General features: G+C 39.8%; 1 protein-coding gene and 1 pseudogene across 2 annotated transcripts in view; one reads left to right on the top strand and one right to left on the bottom strand.

Moving 5' to 3' along the window:
- The window catches only part of CREBRF (CREB3 regulatory factor), an 81,301-nt gene that overhangs the window by 27,329 nt on the left and 28,586 nt on the right, over nucleotides 1-25,386 (bottom strand). For both annotated transcript variants that reach the window (XM_012461154.2, XM_012461156.3), the window contains exons 3-6: nucleotides 23,745-23,870; nucleotides 19,899-20,985; nucleotides 3,222-3,416; nucleotides 733-922 (exon numbers count right to left, since the gene is read on the bottom strand). In XM_012461154.2, the coding sequence (XP_012316577.1) occupies nucleotides 733-922; nucleotides 3,222-3,416; nucleotides 19,899-20,985; nucleotides 23,745-23,870 (1,598 nt within the window). The remainder of the gene's footprint in view (nucleotides 1-732; nucleotides 923-3,221; nucleotides 3,417-19,898; nucleotides 20,986-23,744; nucleotides 23,871-25,386) is intronic.
- LOC105723254 (cell division control protein 42 homolog) lies at nucleotides 24,164-25,045 on the top strand (annotated as a pseudogene).

Below are 25,386 nucleotides of genomic sequence, written 5' to 3'. Positions count from 1 at the left end.
ACAAAAAATACAAAAATTAGCTGGGCGTGGTGGCTCACATGTATAATCCCAGCTACTTAGGGGGCTGAGGTGAGAGGATAGTTTGAGCCTGGGAGGCAGAGGTTGCAGTGAGCTGAGATTAGGCCACTGCCTGGGCGACAGGGTGAGACTCTGTCTCAAAAAAAAAAAAGGAACACAGATTAAATCAAAGGCTACATACATATACCATCTACATGACATTCTGGAAAACGCAAAACTATGGAGACAGAAAACAGATCAGTGGTTTTGAGGGGCTTCAGGTGCAGGAAAGTGCTTGCTTTTACAAAGAGACATAAGGAAACTTTTTAAGATGATGAAAATGTTCAATATCTTGATTGTGGTGGTGGTTATATGATTGGATATGTTTGTCAAACTCATAAAAGTATATACATTAAAAGGTATACATTTTACTGTAAGTTATAGCTCAATAACTCTAACTTACTAAAAACAAAAAATAAAGCTATGAAAAATTTTTTTATTGTTATACTATAACATAATGCACCAGAGTCCATTCATCTTTCCCCTCTTAAAAAAACATAAATACCATCTTCTACTTTAAAAGAAAAATTATAATATTCTCATTGTAGTATTTATAAAAGAAAAATACAATTTCTGAATAATGGTTTAAGTGTTTGACCTTCTATAAAAACTCACTTAGGGACTAACCTCACCTCCTAAACTTTCTTCACATGAGTGAACATTATTAGCATTTACCTGGAAGCCAGCTTATTTTTTTCCTTCCTTGACCTTGGCCGGGCTGTTAAGGGAAGCTCACTGACTGGAGTCAGGTCACTAATCACCTTATTCAGCTTCCGAAGTTCATTGCCTATCTGGAGGAGTTTTTTAGGATTTGGAGTCAAGTCTTCTACATCAGTTCTCCGTGACTTCTTTACTGCATATTTTCCTACAAACAGTTTAAAAGAAGTTTAAGTTAGATCACTTTAATTAACAAGAGACACATTTTTCACAGCCACATTTTTAACCACTCCCCACCACTACCTTTTCTTTTCAGAAGTCAGCAAGCTTAACAATCTATCCTAGAAGGGCTAGCCTCTTCTCCTTCCCATCTTGTGGCTGCAGGAAACAGGGGTGATATGGCAGAGTTCTAATTTTTCTAAGTTCTTCCATACCCTAGGCTTCTAGTCCCAGAATGACGGATTCTTAATTATCTGCATGGCATACTAAGCACCTCAAATTAGGATCAGAGTATAAGTTCAATTAAACACCAAAATCAGGACTAGGGTATAAGATACAGTCAGAAGAGAGTTTAGAGATTTTACCCAAACCAAGATGTTTCTGATGCTATGCCTGAAAATTGTCAGACATACACATTTTTGTACTGAACTCGAAAATCCAACAAGTAAGCATAACCTTGTTTAAAAGCTCTTCTTTGGGCCAGGCGCAGTGGCTCACACCTGTAATCCCAATACTTTGGGATTACAGTGGGTGGATCACCAGAGGTCAGGAGTTCGAGACCAGCCTGACCAACATGGAGAAACTCCATCTCTACTAAAAATACAAAATTGGGCCGGGCGCGGTGGCTCAAGCCTGTAATCCCAGCACTTTGGGAGGCCGAGGTGGGTGGATCACCAAGTCAAGAGATCGAGACCATCCTGGTCAACATGGTGAAACCCCGTCTCTACTAATACAAAAAAAATTAGCTGGGCATGGTGGTGCGTGCCTGTAATCCCAGCTACTCAGGAGGCTGAGGCAGGAGAATTGCCTGAACCCAGGAGGCGGAGGTTGCGGTGAGCCGAGATAGTGCCATTGCACTCCAGCCTGGGTAACGAGTGAAACTCCGTCTCAAAAAAAAAAAAAAAAAAAAAACAAAATTAACCGGGCATGGTGGCACACACCTGTAATCTCAGCTACTCAGGAGGCTGAGGCAGGAGAATCACTTGAACCCGGGAGACAGAGGTTGTAGTGAGCCAGGATCGCACCATTGCACTCCAGCCTGGGCAACAAGAGCAAAACTCTGTCTCAAAAAAAAAAAGCTCTTCTTTGGTTACTTTGATAAATAACATTATAGAAGACCCAAGGGGTCTTGGTCTATCATTCCAGGCAAAAGGGATGGCTCTGTCCTCCAAACTCCTATAACTTTCCTAGTACCTATCATATGCTACTTGGAATTATTGACTGGACTTAATGTTTCATTTCCAATAGAAAACTTATCTGAGGGTAAAAACTTGGTAATAATTTACTGAGAGACAATATAGTACACCTGGATGCTAGTGGAAAGGGAAAATGAGGCACAAACATATGTCAGATGGAATTTTTGTCCTTAAAAATTCTTAGCAACTCACATCTGTACGATGAGTAAATGCCTGTTTACTGACCATCAGGCTTACTAGAAGTTCCCCTCCCCACTTTTTTCAGTAGACTTTGAATTTTTTTTTTTTTTCACTCAGAGCAGAACAACTAGAAACTTTAGATTTAAAAATAACATTTGTGCAGAATAAATTCTACTTAATCACAGCTTCCTGAGTTCACAATTCAAAATTTGACCTACCTAAGATGGTCACTTTTAAAAATTTTTTAGAGACAGGGTCTCACTCTATCGCCCAGGTGGAGAGCAGTGGCACAACCACAATTCATTGCAGGCTTGAATTCCTGGATTCAAGGGATTCTTCCATCTCAGCCTCCCAAAGTGCTGGGATTACAAGCATGAGCCACAGCACACGGCCTGACCTACTTAAGATTATAAACTTCTTCTGATTCCTCCTACAGGTATTCAACTCTTCTCTACTACTCCTTTTCTCTATAACCATCTTTCCTTTCTTTTCTTTCCTTACCCTTTTATCCCCACTACCATTTGAATTCCAGTCCCCCCATTATATTTAGATCTGGGGATTAGACAAGAATGCAAGAGAGCCTGTTCACTTTCTCCTCAACCCTTCTGGTTATAGCAACTGTGACAGATCAGAAACCAGCAGTCGGTTCCTGGATGGGGTAAGTAGATTAAGAAGGGACTAGAAATGAAATCATGTTTGCACAGTCCTTCCTCCCTGCTTAGGTGAGGACTCCTAACACTGGTAAAAGCTATTTGTGAGTGATGCAGGGCAATAAGGCAAATGTAGCAGCTCTAAAGTCCCTGCCTCCAGTTTGCTAGGAAGGGTTGAATGCCTAGGTACACAGAGTAAGCATTATGGATTAGTATCTCAACTTAAAGGGACAATAAATATCTGACTGCAATTCCCTCTTACCATGATGTAAGCCATTTTTCTGATACATATTACTTGGCAAGGTATCTCGGTTCCACTCAGATGGTCTCAGCATCCTCTCTTGCTGTGATGGTGTAAGTTGTTCACTATACTCCCAGAAGTATCTTCTTTTACCTCTCTTCCGTGACGATATTGAAGTCATCTCCTTCAAGTCTTCTACAGAATCATTTTCATAGCCTTAAAAAAAAGGTCCCCCAATTTTTAAGCTCCATAAATTTCAATAAGTCAATCAGGACAAACAAAAAGATCCCTTCTATTTGTAACTTGGTACATTCCCTTACATATGAAAACATCACTGGCATGTCAAAGATAATAAACCAGGTCTATAAGAGAACTTTTAATATGCAAATCCCTAACTCATAAAACATTCAGAGACTAATAAACATAGATAACTACACTGTTAATCTTCCTTGGGTTTCTCTTTGATTTTTTATAAGTTAGCATATGATACTATTTTTATTATCTCCACAGGATTAAGAAAATAATTACAGGATAGCTACAGGATTATCAAAAGTACCATCAGATAATAGTACTTAGACACATATATCATGACTTTATTAAATGTCTTCCTTCTAATAGTTATGTATCTGAAACATCGCAGACAGAAAAATACATATATTTTAGTATATTTTAATTGGTTTTTCTTTTTAAAAAAATTTTTGTAGGCTGGGAAAAGTGGCTCACACCTATAATCCCAGCATTTTGGGAGGCTCAGATGGGTAGATCACTTGAGGTCAGGAGTTCAAGACCACCCTGGCCAACATGGCAAAACCCCATCTCTACTAAAAATACAAAAATTAGCCAGGGCATGGTGGTGCACGCTGTAATCCCAGCTACTTGGGAGGTTGAGGCACAAGAATCACTTGAACCCACGAGGTGGAGATTGCAGTGATTTAAGACTGTGCCATAGCACTACAGTCTGAGCAATAGAATGAGACTCTGTCTCAAAAAAAAAAAATTTTTATTTATTTATTTTTATTTATTTATAATTTTTTTTAATAGAGATCTCGCTATGTTCCCCAGGCTGGTCTTGAACTCCTAGGTTCATAAGCAGCCCCTCTGGCCTTGGCCTCTGAAAGTGCTGGGATTACAAGCATGAGCCACCATGCCCTAGCCGTGTACATTTCTATGATAGCGTTCTACTGGGCAGAATTTTATGAGGTTACATTAGTTTTCTTCCTACTTCTCACCCTACTTTTGGAAAAGCATAAAAGATGACAGTTCTCACACTGGTTATCAGATAAAAAACTTATATGCCTATTCTAGTTAATATTTTATTGAAAGCTATTTGTATTAACTTCACTTTTTTTTTTTTTTTTGAGACAGAGTCTTGCTCTGTCTCCCAGGCTGGAGTGCAATGGCACAATCTTGGCTCACTGCAACCTCCACCTCCCGGGTTCAAGCAATTCTCCTGCCTCAATCTCCCAAGTAGCTGGGATTACAGGCGCCTGCCACCGTACCTGGCTAATTTTTGTATTTTTAGTAGAGAAAGGGTTTTGCCATGTTGGCCAGGTCTGGAACGCCTGACCTCAGGTGATCCACTTGCCTCGGCCTCCCAAAGTGTTGGGATTACAGGCGTGAGCCACCATGCTCAGCCATTAACTTCACTTTTTAAGAAGGGGGGATTTTCCTGACTAATGGAAAGTTTCAGAAAATACTTAATTCTGAGTTGCTAGAACTGTTGGTCAGACCCAATATTGAATGACCTATAAATTTAAAATACCATCAGAGAATGGCCACCTCTGATGTACTCCAGATCATTAATGCTAGGTACATGAGGAAGAGGAAATGGGCTGTGCAAAGAATGTACACAATCCAAACCTAAGGTAAGCCGAAAAAATTAGGCAGCATTGGTCCTATGTAAAATGGTCATTCTCCCTCCTGAAAACATAAGAAGGTGATATGTTTGCTTTGAGTAAAACTTCAAATTTTGGAATTTTACTAAATTTTCTCCAAACAAAGAATGAATCAGGAGTATGCTTCCATTTATATAATATTCTGGAAAAGGAAAAATTATATGGTCACAGTGGTTGCCAGGGGTTGAAGGAAAGGGATGACTATAAAAAAAATATGAGGGGCGGGGTGCAGTGGCTCATGCCTGTTATACTAACACTTTGGGAGGCCCAGGTGGGTGGATCACCTGAGGTCAGGAATTCAAGATCAGCCTGGCCAACATGGCGAAACCCCATCTCTACTAAAAATACTAAAATTAGCTGGGCATGGTGGCACACACCTGTAATCCCAGCTCCTCGGGAGGCCGAGGCAGGAGATGACTTGAACCTAGGAGGTGGAGTGCAGTGAGATAAGATCATGCCACCGCACTCCAACCTGGGCAACAAGAGCAAGAGTCTGTCTCAAAAAATAAATAAATGAAAAATAAAAAGGCCCTTGTTACACTAGGTAAGCAAAAATTACTGGCTCACATAGATTACCCTAGTTTGACTGCGAATACCTCCAAGAAGCAGATGAACCAACCAAAACATTCCCACCTTCCTATCAATGTCAGTAATTGGTATTCCACACTTAAGCCTACCCTAGCCCAAAGCATAAGGGAAAAAATTTTACATATAGCTTCCGTGTGTGTGTGTGTGTGTGTGTGTGTGTGTGTGTGTGTGTTTTTAACATCGTCCTGGATGCTTTATTTGATATGCTCCCTTAGATAGTAACTACCTTTGCCTCTTCATGGGGAACTTCACCTGGAACTCTGGCAAAACACTGTCCCTGGTTAGGAAGGAACTTATTAGCTCCATTTATACAAACTAAAATGCTCATGGAGGCTTGACATGATTTGACACAGCTGGGACTGAGTGAGGCCTCACAACTCAAGGGGTCTCGCTCCAAGTGGGCTTCCCACTTTTCTTGTGCCTAATTTAAGAATAGATTTTTTTCCTGCATGTATTTCTCTCTTTTTTTTTTTTTTTTTTTTTTTTTTTTGAGATGAAGTCTTGCCTTGTCACCCAGGCTGGAGTGCAGTGGCACGATCTTGGCTCACAGCAACCTCCACCTCCCTGGTTCAACCAATTCCCCTGCCTCAGCCTCCCGAGTAGCTGGGATTACAGGCACACACCACCACGCCCAACTAATTTTTTTGTTTTTTTTTTTTGTTTCTGAGATGGAGTCTGGCTCTGTCACCAGGCTGGAGTGCAGTGGCACGATCTTGGCTCACTGCAACCTCCTCCTCCCACATTCAAGTGATTCCCCTGCCTGAGCCTCCCAAGTAGCTGGGACTACAGGCACACGCCACCACACCTGGCTAATTTTTAAAACATATTTTAGTAGAGACAGGTTTTCACCATGTTGGCCAGGATGGTCTCAATCTCCTGACCTCGTGATCCACCTGTCTTGGCCTCCCAAAGTGCTGGGATTACAGGTATGAGCCACCACACTCAGTCTCCCAGAAGTAGCCATCAGTTTTCTACGACTTAATATAACAACATTTTCTAATAGCATACACCACAAATTCACCATCACAAACACACGTATTCTCTCTTTTTCTCTCTCTCTTTCTCCTCCACCGCCCCCAAATTTGTTGCCTAAAGCCATCCACCTCTCTTGAGATGGAGACTTGCTTTGTCACCTAGGCGGGAATGCAGCAGCGTGATCACAACTCACTATAGCCTCGACCTTCTGTGCTCAAGCAATCCTCCCTCCTCACCCTCATGGGTCACTAGGACTACAGGCACATGCCACCACACTGAGAAAATTTGTTTGTTTTTTTTTTTGTAGAGACAGGAGTCTCCCTAGGTTGCCCAGAGTGGTCTTGAACTCAGGCTCAAGCAATCCTCCCAATTCAGCCTCCCAAAGTGCTGAGATTACAGGCATGAACTACCATGTGCAGCTACCATCAATATAGAGACTTCCAATATAGAGACTTCTTCAATATAGAGACTACCAATGATCAAACAGAATGAAAAAAATTATACCCCTAGATCACTGGTCTTGCACTTAGAGACGGTCATTAAATATTTCTCAAACTAGGTTCTGAAGAACACTATCATCATAAGATACGGCTTTACCCGAAGTGAATTCTGTAGTCAGGTAAGTTTAAGGATCTCTCATCCTGTATACCTCTCTTGCCAAATCACAGCACACACAGACACATTAAAAGACTCTAAGAAATCATAACAGTAAATAAACTCACTTATCTAAGAAATCATAACAGTAAATAAACTCACTTAACACTGTTCCATGAAGATAAAGATGTCTACTTTTTTCATCTCTGTATAGCCAATACCTAATATATATAGTGCCTTCCACAAAAGTAGGTACTCAAAATTTTATCAATGATTTTGTTTAACGCAACATTTCCCATTAAGCCCTTTCCCTTTTCTTTTCACGTGATAGACTAACATGCTGATCTGACTCCTATCTGACATGATTACCAAAAAAAAGTAAGAAAAGACCACATTTACTGCCTAAAATTTCAATCACACATCTCTGGTTAGTACAGACTACTGTCAATAAGCTGGTACAGTCAACTGTGAAAATGATTAGTGAAGATTACAAAATAAATTCTCATTCTGGGACCCCAATTCTTAGTCTTACAACCATGTAATTTCATGACCCTAAACAGTTGTAGCCTGTCCACAGAAAAGACTCTATTGAAATTTGGGAGCCAATCCAGAAAAGAGACTAAAACTCCATTTTGCACCTTTCCTGAAACTTTGTAGGCTCATGAACTGTTGTAGCCAAGTGCCACGAAACAGCATCAAGGGAGCTAGTCATCACAAAAGGGCCTTTGTAAACTGTCAGCTATAAATTAAACCAATCAACCCACCCTACACTAGCACTGAAGAAACTATAGCTATCTTTACTCTTTTGCTACAAAGAATTTCTTCCTGTTCCTCACCAGTAACTCACTTTTGCATCTTTAAAGTCACTTGTTTAGCTCTTCTACGAAAAGGAGAAAATTTTACTAGCAAAAGTGAATAAAGCCCAAATAATGCCACAAAATTGTGTTAGTTTTATGTTTAAAGCATGCTGCTCATTAACATTTGTGAGAACTGTCCAAATCATACTAATCAAAAGAGTTTTACTTCAAAAGTCCACTGAAAGTTAATGAACTAAATGCCATCTACAAATTTAGGATAATTGTCAAATAGGTCCAAGGAGAGAATTTGACCCTCCCAAATGCCAGCTAATGTATAAAGCCACTGCCTTGTTATGTAAGAACAACATGCAACAAATAAGGTTTCTCCTACAAGTCAAGAGAAGAGAATGTGACGTGACAGGACAACTATAACACTAGTTCTGCCTCCCTGTGAGAGTCACAGGGATAAGAAAATAAAAATGGGGATCAATTAACCATGTGATCTCCCTTAACAGACCCTTATCTCTCAACATATCCAGAGGGAATGAAGTCAAGGGATCAAGGATGAATTTAGAGTGGAGTTAAAGATCATAGAAAAGTATGGCCCCAAGTTCCAAAATGGTTCCCATGGACCGAAGCTAGCCCCAACAGAACCAGAACACAGGCCCACCCTAGCACCAAGCCAGCAGCTGCAGACCTAGGCTCAGGGCCTACCCACCCCTAGAGACCTGGACTCCAGGCCCACACCCACAGTCCCAGTTGACAAGTCTTCCCCAGTAGACCGCCATGCCACGCTGGTGCCTGTGGAGTCAGGACCAAGTCCACCCCCACAGATACAGGTGTCAGGTAAGGTCTCATGGATTCAGGCTCAAAGCCTACCCTATAGCCAGGTCAACTTCTATGGAGCCAGGTTTCAGACGGGCCCCAAATGACCCATGCTCCAGGCCTGCTTCCACAGTTCTAGGCACCAAGATGACCTCTACAGACCCAAGCCTCAGGTCCCCCTGCCCGCTGACTCCAGCAATAGGCCAGCCTACCCAAGGACTCCAGGAGCAAACTTGACTGCAGAGCCCTTCAGCAAGTCCACCCAGAACCTCAAGTTGGGCTGACGAGTGAAGGGCTTTCCTTGACAAAGCCAGTCTATACAGACTGGAAGAGGTGGCCACAGGTTTAAGTGTACAGACACTAATTCAAAGCCACAAGGATCACAAATAATCAGGGACAAATGACACTAGCAAAGGAAGAAAATTAAGCACCAGAAACTGATCCAAAATAATGCAAATCTATGAACTTCCTAAAAAAGAATTCAAAATAATTGTATTAAAGAAGCTCAGTGAGCAACAAGAGAACATAGACAACGAAATGCAATACAGAGCTAAAGAACACAATAACTAAACTGAAAAATTCCATAGGGCGATTCAACGGAAGACTTCATCTAACAGAAGAAAGGAGCCGTGACCTCAAAGACAGGTCATTTGAAATTATCCAGGTAGAGGAACAAAAAGAAAAAGGAATGAAAAACAGTAAAGAGACCAGGCATGATGGCTCATACCTGTAATCCCAGCACTTTGGGAGGCCGAGGCAGGTGGATCATGAGGTCGGTAGTTCGAGACCAGTCTGGCCAACATGGTGAAACCCCATCTCTACTAAAAATACAAAAATTAGGCTTGGTGTGGTGGCTCATGCCTGTAATCCCAGCACTTTGGGAGGCTGAGACAGGCAGATCACTTGAGGTTGGGAGTTCGAGACCAGCCTGACCAACATGGAGAAACCCCGTCTCTACTAAAAATATAAAAAATTAGCCAAGTGTGGTGGCATATGCCTATAATCCCAGGTAGTTAGGAGGCTGAAGCAGGAGAATCGCTTGAACCTAGGAGGTGGAAGCTGCTGTGAGCCAAGATCACGTCATTGCAATCCAGCCTGGGCAAGAACAAAAAAAACTCCATCTAAAAAAAAAAAAAGAGTAAAAAAGTCTACATGATTTCTGGGACACCATCAAGCAAAATGAAATGCACATTATAGGAACAGTAAAAAAAGTAAAGAAAGAGAAAGGGGCAGAAAGCTTATTTAAAGTAATAATGTCAGGCCAGGCACGGTGGCTCACACCTGTAATCCCAGCATTTTGAGAGCCCAAGACGGACGGGTCATTTAAGGTCAGGAGTTTGAGGCCAACCTGGCCAACATGGTGAAACCCAGTCTCTACTAAAAATACAAAAATTAGCTGGGTATGGTGGTGGGTGCCTGTAATCCCAGCTACTCAGGAGGCTGAGGCAGGAGAATCACTTGAACCCAGGAGGCAGAGGTTGCAGTGAGTCAAGATGGTGCCACTGCTCTCCAGCCTGAGTGACAGAGCAGCAAGACTTGGTCTCAAAAAAAAAAAAAAAAAAAACTTCACTAAGACACATTCTAATCAAAGTCTCAAAAGTCAAAGACAAAAAGAGACTTTTGAAAGCAGCAAGAGAAAAGCAACTTGTTATATACAATGGAACTCTCATAAGGCTGTCAGTTTCTTAGCAGAAACCTGGAAGGCTAGAAGAGAGTGAGATAACATATTCAAAGTGCTGAGAAAAAAAAAACTACTGGGTTGGGCATGGTGGCACACACAAGTAATCCCAGCACTTCGGAAGACCAAGGCAGGTAAAATGCTTGAGCTCAAGAGTATAAGACCAGTCTCGGCAACATGGTAAAACCCCATCTCTACAAAAAGCACAAAAATTAGCTAGGTGTGGTGGCATATACCTCAGCTACTTGGGAGACTGAGGCAGAAAGACTGCTTGAGCCCAGGAAGTTGAGAGTGCCATGAGCTGGGATCATGCTACTGCACTCTAGCCTGGGCAACAGAGTAAGACCAAAAAAAAAAAGCCTACCAAGAACACCATTCCCAGTGAGCAAGCTGTACTTCACAAATGAAAAAAATAAATAAAAGCTTTCCTAAGTTGGGCATGATGATGAACATCAGTAGTTCCAGCTACTCAAGAGACTGAACTGGGAGGATTGCTTAAGCTCAGAATTCAAGACCAGCCTGAGTAAATACTGAGACCCTATCTCTCAAGGGGAAAAAAAAAAGACTTTCCCAGAAAACAAAAGCTGAGGGAGTTCATCACCAGTAGGACTGCTTTACAAGAAATGTTAATAGGAGTTCTTCAAGTTGAAATGAAAGGATGCTAACTAACAACATGAAAACACATAGGCCGGGCGTGGTGGCTCAAGCCTGTAATCCCAGCACTTTGTGGGGCTGACGCAGGTGGATCACCTGAGGCCATGAGTTTGAGACTAGCCAGGCCAACATGGTGAAATCCCATCTCTACTAAAATTACAAAACTTAACCAGGCGTGGCGGTGGTCACCTGTAATCCCAGCTACTCAGGAGGCTGAGGCAGGAGAATCACTTGAACTCAGGAGGCAGAGCTGCAGTAAGCCAAGAGCGTGCTACTGCACTCCAGCCTAGGAGACAAAGTGAGACTTCAACTCAAAAAAAAAAGAAAAGAAAGTACAAAATTCACCGTGTAAAAGTAACAACAGTCATGTTCAGAATGCTCTAATGCTGTAACAGTGGTATGAAAAACACTTTTAATGCTAGTATAAAAGTTAAAAGAAAAAGGCATTAAAAATAACTATATATGAAACAATTTGGGCTAGGCATGGTGGCTCACACTAGTAATTCCAGCACTTTGGGAGACCAAGGTGGGTGGATCAGTTGAGGTCAGGAGATTGAGAACAGCCTGGCCAACAACATGAAGCCCAGTCTCTACTAAAAAAATAATAATAATACAAAAAATTAGCCAGGTGTGGTGGCAGGTGCCTATAATCCCAGCTACTTGGGAGGCTGAGACAGGAGAATCATTTGAACCTGGGAGAAGGAGGCTGCAGTGAGCCGAGATTGTGCCACTGCACTCCAGCCTGGATGACAGAGTGAGACTGTCTCAAAAAAAAAAAAAAAAAGCTATATATAAAATAATTTCTTAAGGGATACACAATACGAAAAGATGTTAACTGTGGTATCAATAAAAAGTGTCAAGTGTAGAAATTTTTTATGTAGCTGAAGTTAAATTATTACCAGCTTTAAAAGGACTTATGTTTTATGTAAGCCCCATGGTAACCACAAAGAAAAATCTGTAGTAGATAACACAAAAGATAAAGAAAAAGAAATAAAAGCTTACCACTATAAAAAACCAACAAATCACAAAGGAATAGAGCAAAAGAGGAAGTAATAAAAGAACTATAAAACAGTCAGAAAACATTAACAAAATGGCAAAAGTAAATCCTTACCTATCAATACCCAACAAAAAAACATAGAGTGGCAAAATGAATAAAAAAAAAATAACAAGAACCAACTATATGCTGCCTACAAGAAAAGCACTTTAGCTTTAAGGATGCATGTGGCCAGGCATAGTGGCTCACACCTGTAATCCCAGCACTTTGAGAGGCCAAGGCAGGCTGATCACTTGAGCCCAGGAGTTTGAGACCAGCCTAGGCAACATAGGGAGACCTCATCTCTACAAACAATACAAAAATTAGCTGGGTATGGGGGTGCATGCCTGTAGGTCTAGCTACTCGGGAGGCTGAGGTTGGGAAGACTGCTTGAGTCTGGCAGATCAAGGCTGCAGTGAGCAGTGATTACACCACTGCACTCCAGCCTAGGCAACAGAGCAAGACCTTGCCTCAAAAAAGAAAAAAAAAATAGATGCATGTAAGCTCTAAGTGAAGAAATTAAAAGAGATATTCCATGGAAATGGCAACCAAAAAGAGCTGGCTATAATTATATCAGACAAAATAGACTTTAAATCAAAAACTGTCACAAGAGGTGGCACACACCTATAGTCCCAGCTACTCAGAAGGCTGAAGCAATAGTACCGCTTGAGCCCAGGTAGTTGAGACTACAGTGAGCTGTGATAGTACTGGTGCAGTCCAGCAGCCTGGGTAACAGAGTAAGATTCTGTCTCAAAAAAAAAAAAAAAAGCTGTCACAAGAGACAAAGGTCTTTATATAATAATAAAGGGGTTGATTCATCAAGAGATTATATATATAGTAAATATATGTATTCCCACATCAAAGCACCTAAGTAAATGAAGCAAATATTAATAGAACTAAAGGAAGAAACAGACAGTAATACAATAGTAGGGGACTTCAACACTCCATTTTCAACAATGGATAGACTCATCAGAAAACCAATTACGAAAACAATAGATGTGAATAACACTTCAGACCAAATAGACCTAACAGACATATATAGAACATTCCATCTGACAGCAGCAGAATATACACTCTTTTCAAGCACAAACAGAACATTCTCCTGTTTAGATCATATGTTAGGCCACAAAACAAGTCTTAACAAATTTAAGAAGACTGAAATAATACCAAGTATGACATTTTGGCAATTATATATAATTAGAAATCAGAAGAAAAATTGGAAAATTCACGAATATGTAGAAATTAAACAATACATTCCTGAACAACCAATGGGTCAAAGAAGAAATCAAAAGAGAAATACAAAAATATGTTGAGACAAACAAAAATGGAAACACAACATATCAAAACTTATGGGATGCAACAAAAGCAAATTCAAGAGGGAATCTTATGATAATAAATACCTATATCAAGAAAAAAAAGATCTCAAATAAACAACCAAACTTTACGCCTCAAGGAAGTAGAAAATGAAGAAGTAACCCAAAGTTAGCAGAAAGAAGAAAATAATAAAGATCAGAGCAGAAATAAATGAAATAAACACTAAAAAACAACAGAAAAGATCTATGAAGTTTTCTGTTGAAATGAAAACAAAATTCACAAACTTTTAGCTAAACTAAAAAAAAGTAAGACTCAAATAAATAAAATTATAAAGAGGAGAAATCTGATTTAATACCACAGAAATGTAAAGAATCATTAAGACAACTATGAACAATTATACACCAACATATTGAATAACCTAGAAGAAATGGGTAATTTCCTAGAAACATACCAAGACTGAATCATGAAAAAAATTGGAAAATTTGAACAAACCAATCACAAGTAAGAATACGGGATCAGTAATTAAAAACTCTTGGCTGGGCGCAGTGGCTCATACCTGTAATCCCAGCACTTTGGGAGGCCAAGGCAGGCAGATTACCTGAGGTCAGCAGTTCCAGACTAACCTGGCCAACATGGAGAAACCCCATCTCTACTGAAAATACAAAAAGTAGCTGGGTGTGGTGGTGAGTGCCTGTAGTCCCAACTGCTCAGGAGGCTGAGGCAGGGGAATCACTTAATCCGGGAGGCAAAGGCTGCAATGAGCCGAGATTGTGCCACTGCACTCCAGCCTGGGTAACAGAGTAAGACTCCATCTCAAAACAAAAAAACAAACAAACAAACTCAATGACATAAAGTCCAGAGCCTGCTGACTTCACTGGTAAATTCTACTAAATATTGAAGGAAGAATTAATACCAATCCTTCTCTAATACTTCCAAAGAAATGTAGAGAACACTTCCAAACTCATTTTATGAGGCCAGTATTATCAAGATACAAAAACCAGACAAGAACACACATGAGGTAAGAAAATCACAGGCCAGTATCCCTGATAAACATGGAAGCGAAAATCCTCAACAAAATACTAGCAAGCCAAATTCCACAGCCCATTAAAAGGATGATATACCATGATCAAGCAGGATTTATCTCTGAGATGCAAGGATGATTCAATATATGTAAATCAGTCAATGATATACCACATTAACAGACTGAAGGATAAAAACAATATGATCATCTCAATAGATATGGAAAGAACATGTGACAAAATTCAACATGCTTCAAGATCTGGAAGTATTTGCTCAAATAAATTCGACATGCTTTCATGATTAAAAAACACTTAACAAATTAGATATAAAAGGAATGTACCTCAACATAATAAAGACCATACACAATGAACCCATAGCTAACATCATTCTCAGTGATGAAAACCTGAAAGCTTTTCCTCTAAGACTAGGAACAAGACAAGGATACCCATTCTCTCAACTACTATTCAATACATTGATAATACTGGAAGTCCTACCTAGAGAAATTATGCAAAATAGGAAAGGAAAGAAAAAGATAGAGAGAGGAAAAAGGAAGGAGAGAGGGAGGAGAGGCAGGGAAAGAAAGAAAAGAAAGAAGAAAAAAAGAGAAAAAAAAAGAAAGAAGGAAAGGCATCCAAATAGGAAAAGAAATTGTCTCTCTTTGTAGATGACATGATCTTGTATATAGAAAACCCTAAGGACTTTACCATAAAACTGTTAGAACTAATAAACTAATTAAGTAAAGCTGCAGGATACAAAATGATTATTCAAAAATCAGTTTATTTTTATATGCTAACAACTATAAGAAAAGAAAAAACAATCCCATTTACAATAGTGTCACACCAAAAAAAAAAAAAAAGAAAGAAAAAAACTAATTAAGAAGGTGAAAGGTCTATACACTGAAAACTATACAACATTGGTGAAAGAAACCAAAGACACAAATAAATAGAAAGATATCCTGTGTTTATGGATTGGAAGAATTAATACAGCTAAAATATCCATACTACCCAAAGCGAATTACAGATTCAATGCAATCCTTAAATAGAGGGGAAAAAGACCCTACAACTCATATGAAATCACAAAAGATTCTGAATAGCCAAAGCTACCTATGGAGTAAGAAAAACAAAGCTGGACACATCATACTATCTGATTTCAAAATATATTACAAAGCTATAGTAATAACAACAGTATAGTACTGGCATAAAAACAGACATATATACCAATAAAACAGCCTAGAAATAAATTCCCACATTATGTCCAATTAATTAATCTTTGGCAAAGGTGCCAGAAACAAACAATAAGTAAAGGATAGTCTCTTCAATAAATGGTAATGGGAAAACGGGATATCCAAAGTCAGAATAATGAAACTGGAGACCCTTATCTCATACCATATTTAAAAAATCAACTCGAAATGTATTAAACACTTAAACGTAAGAACTAAACAATAAAAATACTAGGAGAAAAACATGAAAAAGAATTCTTGACACTGGTCTGGGTAATGATTTTTTTAAATATATAACTCCAAAAGCACTGGCAGCAAAAGCAAAAATAAACAAATGAGATTGCATCAGACTAAAAAGCTTCCACATAGCAAAAGAAACAATTAACAGAGTGAAGAGACTACCTATGAAATGAAAGAAAAGTATCTGCAACCATACATCTGACAAGGGGCTAACATACAAAATATACAAGGAACCCAAGCAATGTAATAGCAAGAAAACAACCGATTATAAATCGTTCTACTATAAGGACACATGCACACGAATGTTCATTGCAGCACAGTTTACAATAGCAAAGATCTGGAACCAACCCAAATGCCCATCGATGATAGACCGCACAGGGAAAATGTGGCACATATACACCATGGAATATTATGCAGCCATCGAAAACGATGAGTTCGCGTCCTTTGTAGGGACATGGATGAACCTGGAAACCATCATTCTCAGCAAACTGACACAAGAACAGAAAATCAAACACCGCATGTTCTAACCATAGGTGGGTGTTGAACAATGAGAACACATGGACACAGGGAGGGGAGCACTACACACTGGGGTCTGTTGGGGGGAAACAGGGGAGGGACAGTTGGAGGTGGAGAGTTGGAGAGAGATAGCATGGGGAGAAATGCCAGATATAGGTGAAGGGGAGGAAGGCAGCAAATCACACTGCCATGTATGCACCTATGCAACAATCTTGCATGTTCTTCACATGTACCCCAAAACCTAAAATGCAATAAAAAAAAAATCTAAAAAAAAACAAAAATGGGTAAAGGATCTGAATAAACATTTTTCGAAAGACATCTAAACAGCCAAGAAATATAAGAAAACATGCTCAATACCACTAATCATCAGGGAAATACAAACGAAAGCCACAATGAAATATCACCTCATACCTGTCGGCATGGCCATTATCAAAAAGATAAATGATAGCAAGTGTTGTTGAGGATGCAGAAAAAAGAGAACTCTTGTAAACTATTGGTAGGAATGTAAATTGGCACAGATATTATGGAAAACAGTATGGAAGTTCCTCAAAAAATTAAAAATAGAACAATCATATGATCCAGCAATCCCACTTCTGGAGATACAGCCAAAAGAAATAAAGTCAGTATCTTGAAGACATGTCTGCATTCCTATGTTCATTGCAACACTATTCACAAAATCCAAGATAAGGAATCAACAAAGGGGCCAACAATGAACATATACATAAAGAAAATGTGAGTTATTCGCACGCACCCACACATACGGGAATATTATACCGCCTTAAAAAGAAAGGAAATCGCGTCTTTGTGACACATGGATGAACCTGGAAGACATTATGCTAAATGATATAAGCCAGGCACAGAAAGACAAATACAGCATGATCTCATTTATATGCAAAATCTTAAAGAAAAAGTCAAACTCAGGATCAGAGAGTAGAAAGTAGAATGGAGGTTGCCAGGGGCTGGTGGGTGGAGGAAATGAGAAAATGTTGGCCAAAAGGTACAAGGTTTCAGTTATGCAGAATGAATAAGCTCTGGAGATCTAACATACAGCACTGTAACTACAGACAATACTGAGCTGAGTGCAGTGGCTCATGCCTGTAATCCCAGCAATTTGAGAGGCCGAGGTGGGTGGGTGGCTTGAGTTCACAAGTTCAAGACCAGCCTGGGCAACATGGCAAAACCCATCTCTACAAAAAATATAAAAACTAGGTGTGACGGTGCATGCCTGTGGTCCCAGCTACTTGGAAGGTTGTGGTGGGAGGGTGGCTTGAGCCAGGGAAGTGGAGGTTGCAGTGAGCCAAGACTGTGCCACCACACTCCAGCCTAGGCAATAGAGCCAGATCTTGTTTCAAAAAAAGAAAAGAAAAACTGTGTGTGTTGTGTAGACAAAATTTGTTAAGAGTAGATCTTAAATGTTCTTACTACTCTACTATATGAGGTAATGGGTATGTTAATTAGCCTGATTTTGGTAATGATTTCACAATGTATACACATATCAGAACATGCTGTGCAATTTGAACATATATGATTTTTATTTGCCAAACATACCTCAATAAAGTTGAGGGGGGAAAGTCAAAGAAAAGCAAAACTACAACCCAAAGTCAGGTAGAGAACATAGTCCTTGCTGCCTTGGTGATGGTAGGATTTACTGTAGGTTTTACTGACTCCTTCTGATCTCTATATTCCTTTATACACCAGCTACTAAAAGCATTTCCTTCCCCACATTTTCCATTTCCCTTAATTACCCTTCCCCTACTCCTAAATACAAGACTCAAAGCAACAGGACCGATCTGTCAAGACTTTAAGGACAACTCATGAACAGCACTATGATCCTTCCACGTGCAGAGAGTTATATAAATTACCCCTACCTACAAAGACAAGTCTCCTTGAAACATCTCCAAGAAGATTTTATTCATTTGCCAAGGAAAAAATTTTCCTGTATAGTAAAAAGACAATTATTCTACCTAGACGACACAGAACCACGGAGAAGGCACAAATCCTTTTCTTCCATATTCAAGTACCTTTTGCTTACTTGAAACTTCATCCAGATCAAAAAATTTGTTTGTATCACGTGGATAAATCTAAGCATTTATGCAATAGAAAGATTTCACCACAGGAAAAAGTCTTTCAGCAATAATAGTGTTTCACTGGTTACAATATAGGTACTATGCCTTAAACGCCTCTCAGAAAATTAAATGTCTATGTTTATATTGCCTGAAATTCCAGCAATCATCATTTTAACAAAAAGACCCTCTTTGATATTTTAGTTTCTTTTTTTATAACAATAACTTAGTTTTCATGCATAGTTAATATCAATACTATTTTTGAAGAAAATAACTTACGTATAAATTTGAAATCTTTATTTCTTTGTGCATTTTCAACCATGTGCCACTTGGCAATATCATTTTCATAAATAAACTGCACAAGCCAACGGTGCCAAGAGCCCAAGCATGTAAATGCTGAAGTGAACCAGTTCCCCCACACATTTCATTTTCTTTGTCCCTTTTATTTATATGCACTGCATATAAATAAAGCTGAAGCTCCTTCATGCTCACCAAATGACAGCATGTATTTTACTTAAATAGGAAAATATGATATAAATTAAAATGTAGCAGACACAAAGAAACCTCTCTTTTACATTATTCATAAAAAGATTTTGTTGGCTATTGGCATGAGTAATATAAACCATCATCACTTGGTGCAACATTCTGTATACTCCTAACTTAATTCAACTATAATAGAGAGACATATGCATAAACAGGAATATTTTTTAAAACAATAAATTCTTGGCATCTTTGCACAAATGCTCAAGAGAGTTACAAAACAGGTCACTTAACATAAAATACATTAAGTCCTCGACTGGGCACAGAGGCTCATGCCTGTAATCCCAACACTTTGGGAGGCCAAGGCAGGAGGATCACCTGAGCCCAGGAGTTCGAGACCAGCCTGGGCAACAATGACAAGCTCCTATCTCTATTTTAATTTTTAAAATAACAAATAAAAAAATAATAAATAAGCCCTCAAGGAATCAGCTTATGAACCCTTATGTGAGCAAAAGTCATCATTTTAGAGCTATTTGAATAGAGAAACCAATCACATATCCAAGCCAAGATTTAAGTCATTTAATTCCCAAACTAAGAGAAATCATCTAAACAAAACCTATTTTTTTTTTAAAGACGGTTTCACTGTGTTAGCCAGGATGGTCTCGATCTCCTGACCTTGTGATCTGCCCGCCTCAGCCTCCCAAAGCGCTGGGATTACAGGCATGAGCGACCATGCCCAGCAAAACCTTTCTATTTCAAAATAGTAATAGAAAGATCTGTCTGGTAAGCTTGCAAGCATTATAATACCTGGTTCAGAGAAAGTATCACTAATGTCATCATCCTTGTCATCTTCATAATCCTCTTCTTCTTCCTCCTCCTCCTCATTTTCAGACAGTTCATGCTCACTGCCAAATCCTTCATCATGGTCCTCATCATCAATATCTTCCTCATCCTCCTCATCTTCTTCAGGACTGCATTTGGTTGGCTGTTCACCCAAGTTGTCAGAGACAAAAAGAGAGTAATTGTGCTCTTCTTTTTTCTGGGATGAATCTGAGACTGATGTACTGGCAGAAAGGCTGCTACTCTCTCCTGCTGCGATTGACCCAGGACCTTCCTGGGGCAGGGGACTGAGTAATAGTTCCTGGGTTTCTTTAAAAGGCAAAGCGGGAGTGACATGACCTTGAAGAGGTTCCATCCCTTTTTTCTCTTGTCTCTTTGCTACTGCACCACAGTAGCAGGTGTTCTCCTTTGCTGCATCTTTGTGAACCTGGCTCAGCAAGGGTCGGCTCTGCTGCACTGGGTTGATCTTTACCTTTGCCTTTTTTACATAGTCTTTACATTCAACATGAAAGTTCACCTTTTCATTATGATACATGTTGGTCTTCACCACGATTTGTGTGCTTGAAGTGGGTTTACTTGCTTTCTGGACACAGTCTGACAAAGGGACCTCAGCCTGCAGAGTCTTAGAAGAACACACAGGAGCAGCTGCTCTGCTTGTGATCTTTTTACCAGGAAATGAAGAGGGTAAGGGATTTTGTTTGACACTAAAAAGTGAATCGGGATAATAAAGGGAATCAGAAACAGACTGTGAGTCCTCACTATTAAGTTGAGCTAAAGTTGGAGTTTTACTTATAACCTCTTCATCTTGGTAAGGACTAGAAAAGTCATCAAGACCCAAGTAATCCACTTCTTTTGTTCCCCAGATGTCACAGTTGGTTAGTTTGGTATACTTTGTTAAGTCTTCACAGTATGTATCCCACTGTTCCCAGTTTGAGGTTAAAGCACCCTCATTATCCAGGACATCTGTGAAAGACTCCAGATTTTCAATGTCTTTGCAGTCCTCCAAAGAAAGAAAGTTGTCTCTAGGATTCTGTTGGTAGTTCATCTCTCTATCCTGAAAAAGGTTTTAAAAAAGAAATTGCACATCATATTTTAAGAAGGAAATATGCACCTCCATATATCAAATTGATAAATCAACACTTGACTTTTGGTCTGTTTTAACATAAAGGCTACTGACATGACACTTTATTATTATTTCCTCAGGCAAGAAAAAGAAGAGTAAAAATAAAACAAATGAAAAACAATTAAAAATTAAATTGAAAAGAGAGGGAAAATGTGTCCCTTGAGAGGCTCAGGTATGATCCAAATATCAAGAGCTCTTGAGTTTTACCATAAACATTCTTCCTAAAAAAAAGTTTACATTTCTTGATATTAGAAGGATTTTGGAATCGCCTTAGTGGCAGGGGATGGGGGGTAGCTTCAATTAAACAACAATGTAATATGTGAGAGAAAAAAATTTAAAATAGTAATAAAAATGAAAAATAAACAAAAAAGCAAATAATAAAGACAACTTCATTACAGAAGAAGATGTCTTAAGTGGGAAATTAATATGGAAGCAAAGAGCAATCTAAAGAGAGTTGGAATTCAGCCACAGAATGGTAAGTCTTTTCAAAACCTCATAACAATACTTGGGCAGGCAGAGTAAAATACTCTTCATGAATTTTAGGGATATAATTTTGTTTTTGTATTTTTAGTACAGATGAGTTTTCACCATGTTGGCCAGGCTGGTCTCAAACTCATGACCTCAAGTGATCTGCCCACTATGGTCGCCCAAAGTGCTGAGATTACAGGCGTGTGCCACTGGAGATGTCAATTTCAAATACCACTTAAGACTCTGAAAGCCACTGGGGGTAGGGAGGGAGGGAGGGGGTGGGTGTGTGTGTGTGTGTGTGTGTGTGTGTGTGTGTGTTTGTGATGGAGTCTTGCTCTGTTGCCCAGGCTGGAGTGCAGTGGCACGATCTTGGCTCACTGCAACCTCCGCCTCCCGCTTCAAGCAATTCTCCTGCCTCAGCCTCCCAAGTAGCTGAGACTACAGGCACGTACCACCATGCCTGGCTAATTTTTTTTTTGTATTTTTAGTAGAGACAGGGTTTCACCATGTTAGCCAGGATGGTCTCAATCTCCTGACCTCGTGATCCGACCACCTCAGCCTCCCAAAGTGCTGGGATTACAGGTGTGAGCCACTACACTCAGCCATTTTTATTTTTAAAAGAGCAAGTTACAGAAAACTGTTATCTCTATTATCCAATTAAAAAGTATATACAGGCCGGACATGGTGGCTTACACCTGTAATCCCAGCACTTTGGGAGGCTGAGGCTGGTGGATCATCAGAGGTCGGGAGTTCGAGACCAGCCTGACCAACATGGAGAAACACCATGTCTACTAAAAATACAAAATTAGCCAGGTGTGGTAGTGCATCCCTGCAATCCCAGCTACTCAGAAGGCTGAATGAAGCAGGAGAATCACTTGAACCAGGGAGGCAGAGGTTGCAGTGAGCCGAGATTGCACCATTGCATTCCAGCCAGGGCAATAAGAGTGAAACTGTCTCAAAAAACAAAAAGTATATGCCAAAAAAAAGTATATACATATGTTTAGTTATATTTTGATCAAAGGTTTGGAGGGTGGAGCTACAGGAAGAAAATGAAGAAATTTTCAGTCTTCCAGAGTTAATTTTTTTTTTTTCTTTTTTGAGACAGAGTCTCAATTTGTTGCCCAGGCTGGAGTGCAATGGTGGAATCTCAACTCACTGCAACCTCCCCCTCCCGGGTTCAAGATATTTCCTGCCTCAGCCTCCGAGTAATTAGGACGACAGGCGCCCGCCACCACACCCAGTTACTTTTTGTATTTTTTTGTAGAGATGGGGTTTTACCACATTGGGCAGGATGGTCTCAATCTCTTGACCTCGTGATCCACTCCCCCTGGCCTCCCAAAGTGCTGGGATTACAGGCGTGGGCCACCACGCCCAGCCCCAATTCAATAATTTTTAGTAGATTTATGCATTTGAGCATTCAATTTTCCAGTTTTTATATATTTCTGTGTTGCTTCAATTTTATGTAATTAAAACAGTTCTAAAATGTTTTTCTTATGAATTTTAAGTGTCTATTTCCCTCAAGAATAAATGTAAGTATATTCAGATCCTGCTTGGAATTGCTATTTTTGTGTCACATTCTTTATGTCACATGCCTTGCTCAATGTTATTATTCCATAGTTTCCTGCTGAAAAGCCCTTTAGCCTTTAGACAGAGAGATAAAAAAAAGTCGCCTCTTCTCTTTATCAAAAACTAGATCTGAAGATAATTAGATAATCTTTTACCATTTTTGATGGGTTCATGCATACTTTTAAAATTACCAGATGCAGGCCAGGTGCAATTGCTCATGCCTATAATCCTAGCACTTTGGGAGGCCGAGGCGGGCGATCACCTGAGGTCAGAAGTTGAGACCAGCCTGGCCAACATGGTGAAACCCCATCTCCACTAAAAATACAAAAATTAACTGGATGTGGTGACACATGCCTGTAATCCCAGCTACTTGGGAGGCTGAGGCAGGAGAATCACTTGAACCTCAGAGGTGGAGATTGCGGTGAGCCAAGATTGTGCCACTGCACTCCAGCCTGGGCGACAGAGTGAGACTCTGTCTCAAAAAAAATGAAAATAAAAATAAATAAATAAAATTACTAGATGTATAATCATAAGAATTAAACTTGACCCAAGCACTTCTTTTTTTTTTTTCTTTTCAGGCATTTATAAATAAAAAACTCTCCCACAAACTTTTACCCCAAATCAATCAAGACCAACACCAAGAAAATGTTGCTTACCAGTTCATACATGAAATCTGGATCTGAACTGTTTGCTAAGAGATCTGTGCTCATCAGAGTTTGTTCCGAAAAGGTGTGGCTTCGAAAGGCATCCCCAAAAGGCGGATCCATTCCGCTTACACTAGGCTACAACAGAGTGATTTTTATTTTAGAAAGTTAAAGATTACTTTGAGACCAATTTATCACATATGAGCCCCAACCCTACTCCCACAAAGTAACTTATTCTTTTCAGAAAACATTTCTATACTTTTCCTACTGCATAGTATATTTAAGAGCTTTGGCTAGCACTGAACTGTAGACTTAAATTAGGAAAATACCCAAAAATAGAAAAAAATAGAGTGCTGTCAATACCCTGGTGGAGAAGCGAAGGTCAACATCAGATTTGAAATATTTAAAGTGGATACAAAACTATTTCAGCAATGCGGACAATTAAGCGTGTTGTGGGTGATAGTGCTCTTGGTAAAACATGTCTCCTGATATCCTACACGACAAATTTCCAAGTACATCCAATAATGCACTGACTGTTTTTGACAACCATGCAGTCACAGTTATGATTGGGGGAGAACCATATACTCTCAGACTTTTTGATACTGCAGGGCAAGAGGATTATGACGAATTAGGACCACTGAGTTATTCACAAACAGATGTATTTCTAGTCTGTTTTTCAGCAGTCTCTCTATCTCCATTTGAAAATGTAAAAGAAAACTGGGTGCCTGAGATGACTCACCACTGTCCAAATACTCCTTTCTTGCTTGTTGGGGCCTAAACTGATCTCAGAGATGATCCCTCTCCAATTGAGAAACTTGCCAAGAACAAACAGGCTATCACTCCAGAAAGTGCTAAAAAGCTGGCCCATGACCTGAAGGCCATCAGGTATGTGGGAGTGTTCTGCACTCACACAGAAAGGCCTAAAGAATGTATTTGATGGCCAGGTGCAGTGGCTCACACCTGTAATCCCACCACTTTGGGAGGTCAAGGCAGGTGGGTCACCTGAGATCAGGAGTTTGAGATCAGCCTGACCAGCATGGTGAAACCCCATCTCTACTCAAAATACAAAAATTAGCCAGGCATGGTAGCGAGCGCCTGTAATCCCAGCTACTTGGGAGGCTGAGGCAGAAGAATCACTTGAACCTGAGAGGCAGAGTTTGCAGTAAGCCAAGATCACACCATTGCACTCCAGCCTAAGTGACAAGAACGAAACTCCTTCTCAAAAAAAAAAAAAAAATGTATTTGACGAAACAATATCGGCTGCCCTGGAGCCTCCAGAATCAAAGAAGAGCCGCAGGTGTGTGCTGCTATGAACATCTCTCCAGAGCCCTTTCTGCACAGCTGGTGTCGGCATCATACTAAAAGTAATGTTGAAATCAAACTAAAGATTAAAAATTAAAATTCAGGCCGGGCATCACTATCTAGTACAACCAACGCCTGCAGGAACATAATGGAAACAGAATCAACTAAATACCAAAAAATCTCCTTGGTAAGACCAGTAACTTGGGCATGAGCTGTGTAGCCTTAATCCTGATTCCTGAAAAGGGCACAGTCCATTCCAAAATAAGTAAAGGGGAAAAAAAGTCCTGAGACCCAGCATTAATTCTCCTTCTTGTTTTTTCTCCATCTTCTTTTTACATTTTAGTATCTATAT

This window comes from Aotus nancymaae, unplaced genomic scaffold (assembly GCF_030222135.1).
Source record: "Aotus nancymaae isolate 86718 unplaced genomic scaffold, 86718_ANA_hifiasm-v0.15.2.pri h1tg000015l_1, whole genome shotgun sequence".
NCBI lineage: Eukaryota > Metazoa > Chordata > Mammalia > Primates > Aotidae > Aotus > Aotus nancymaae.
Note: the sequence above shows the minus strand (reverse complement) of the source record. Positions and strands in the feature narration are given on the sequence as shown.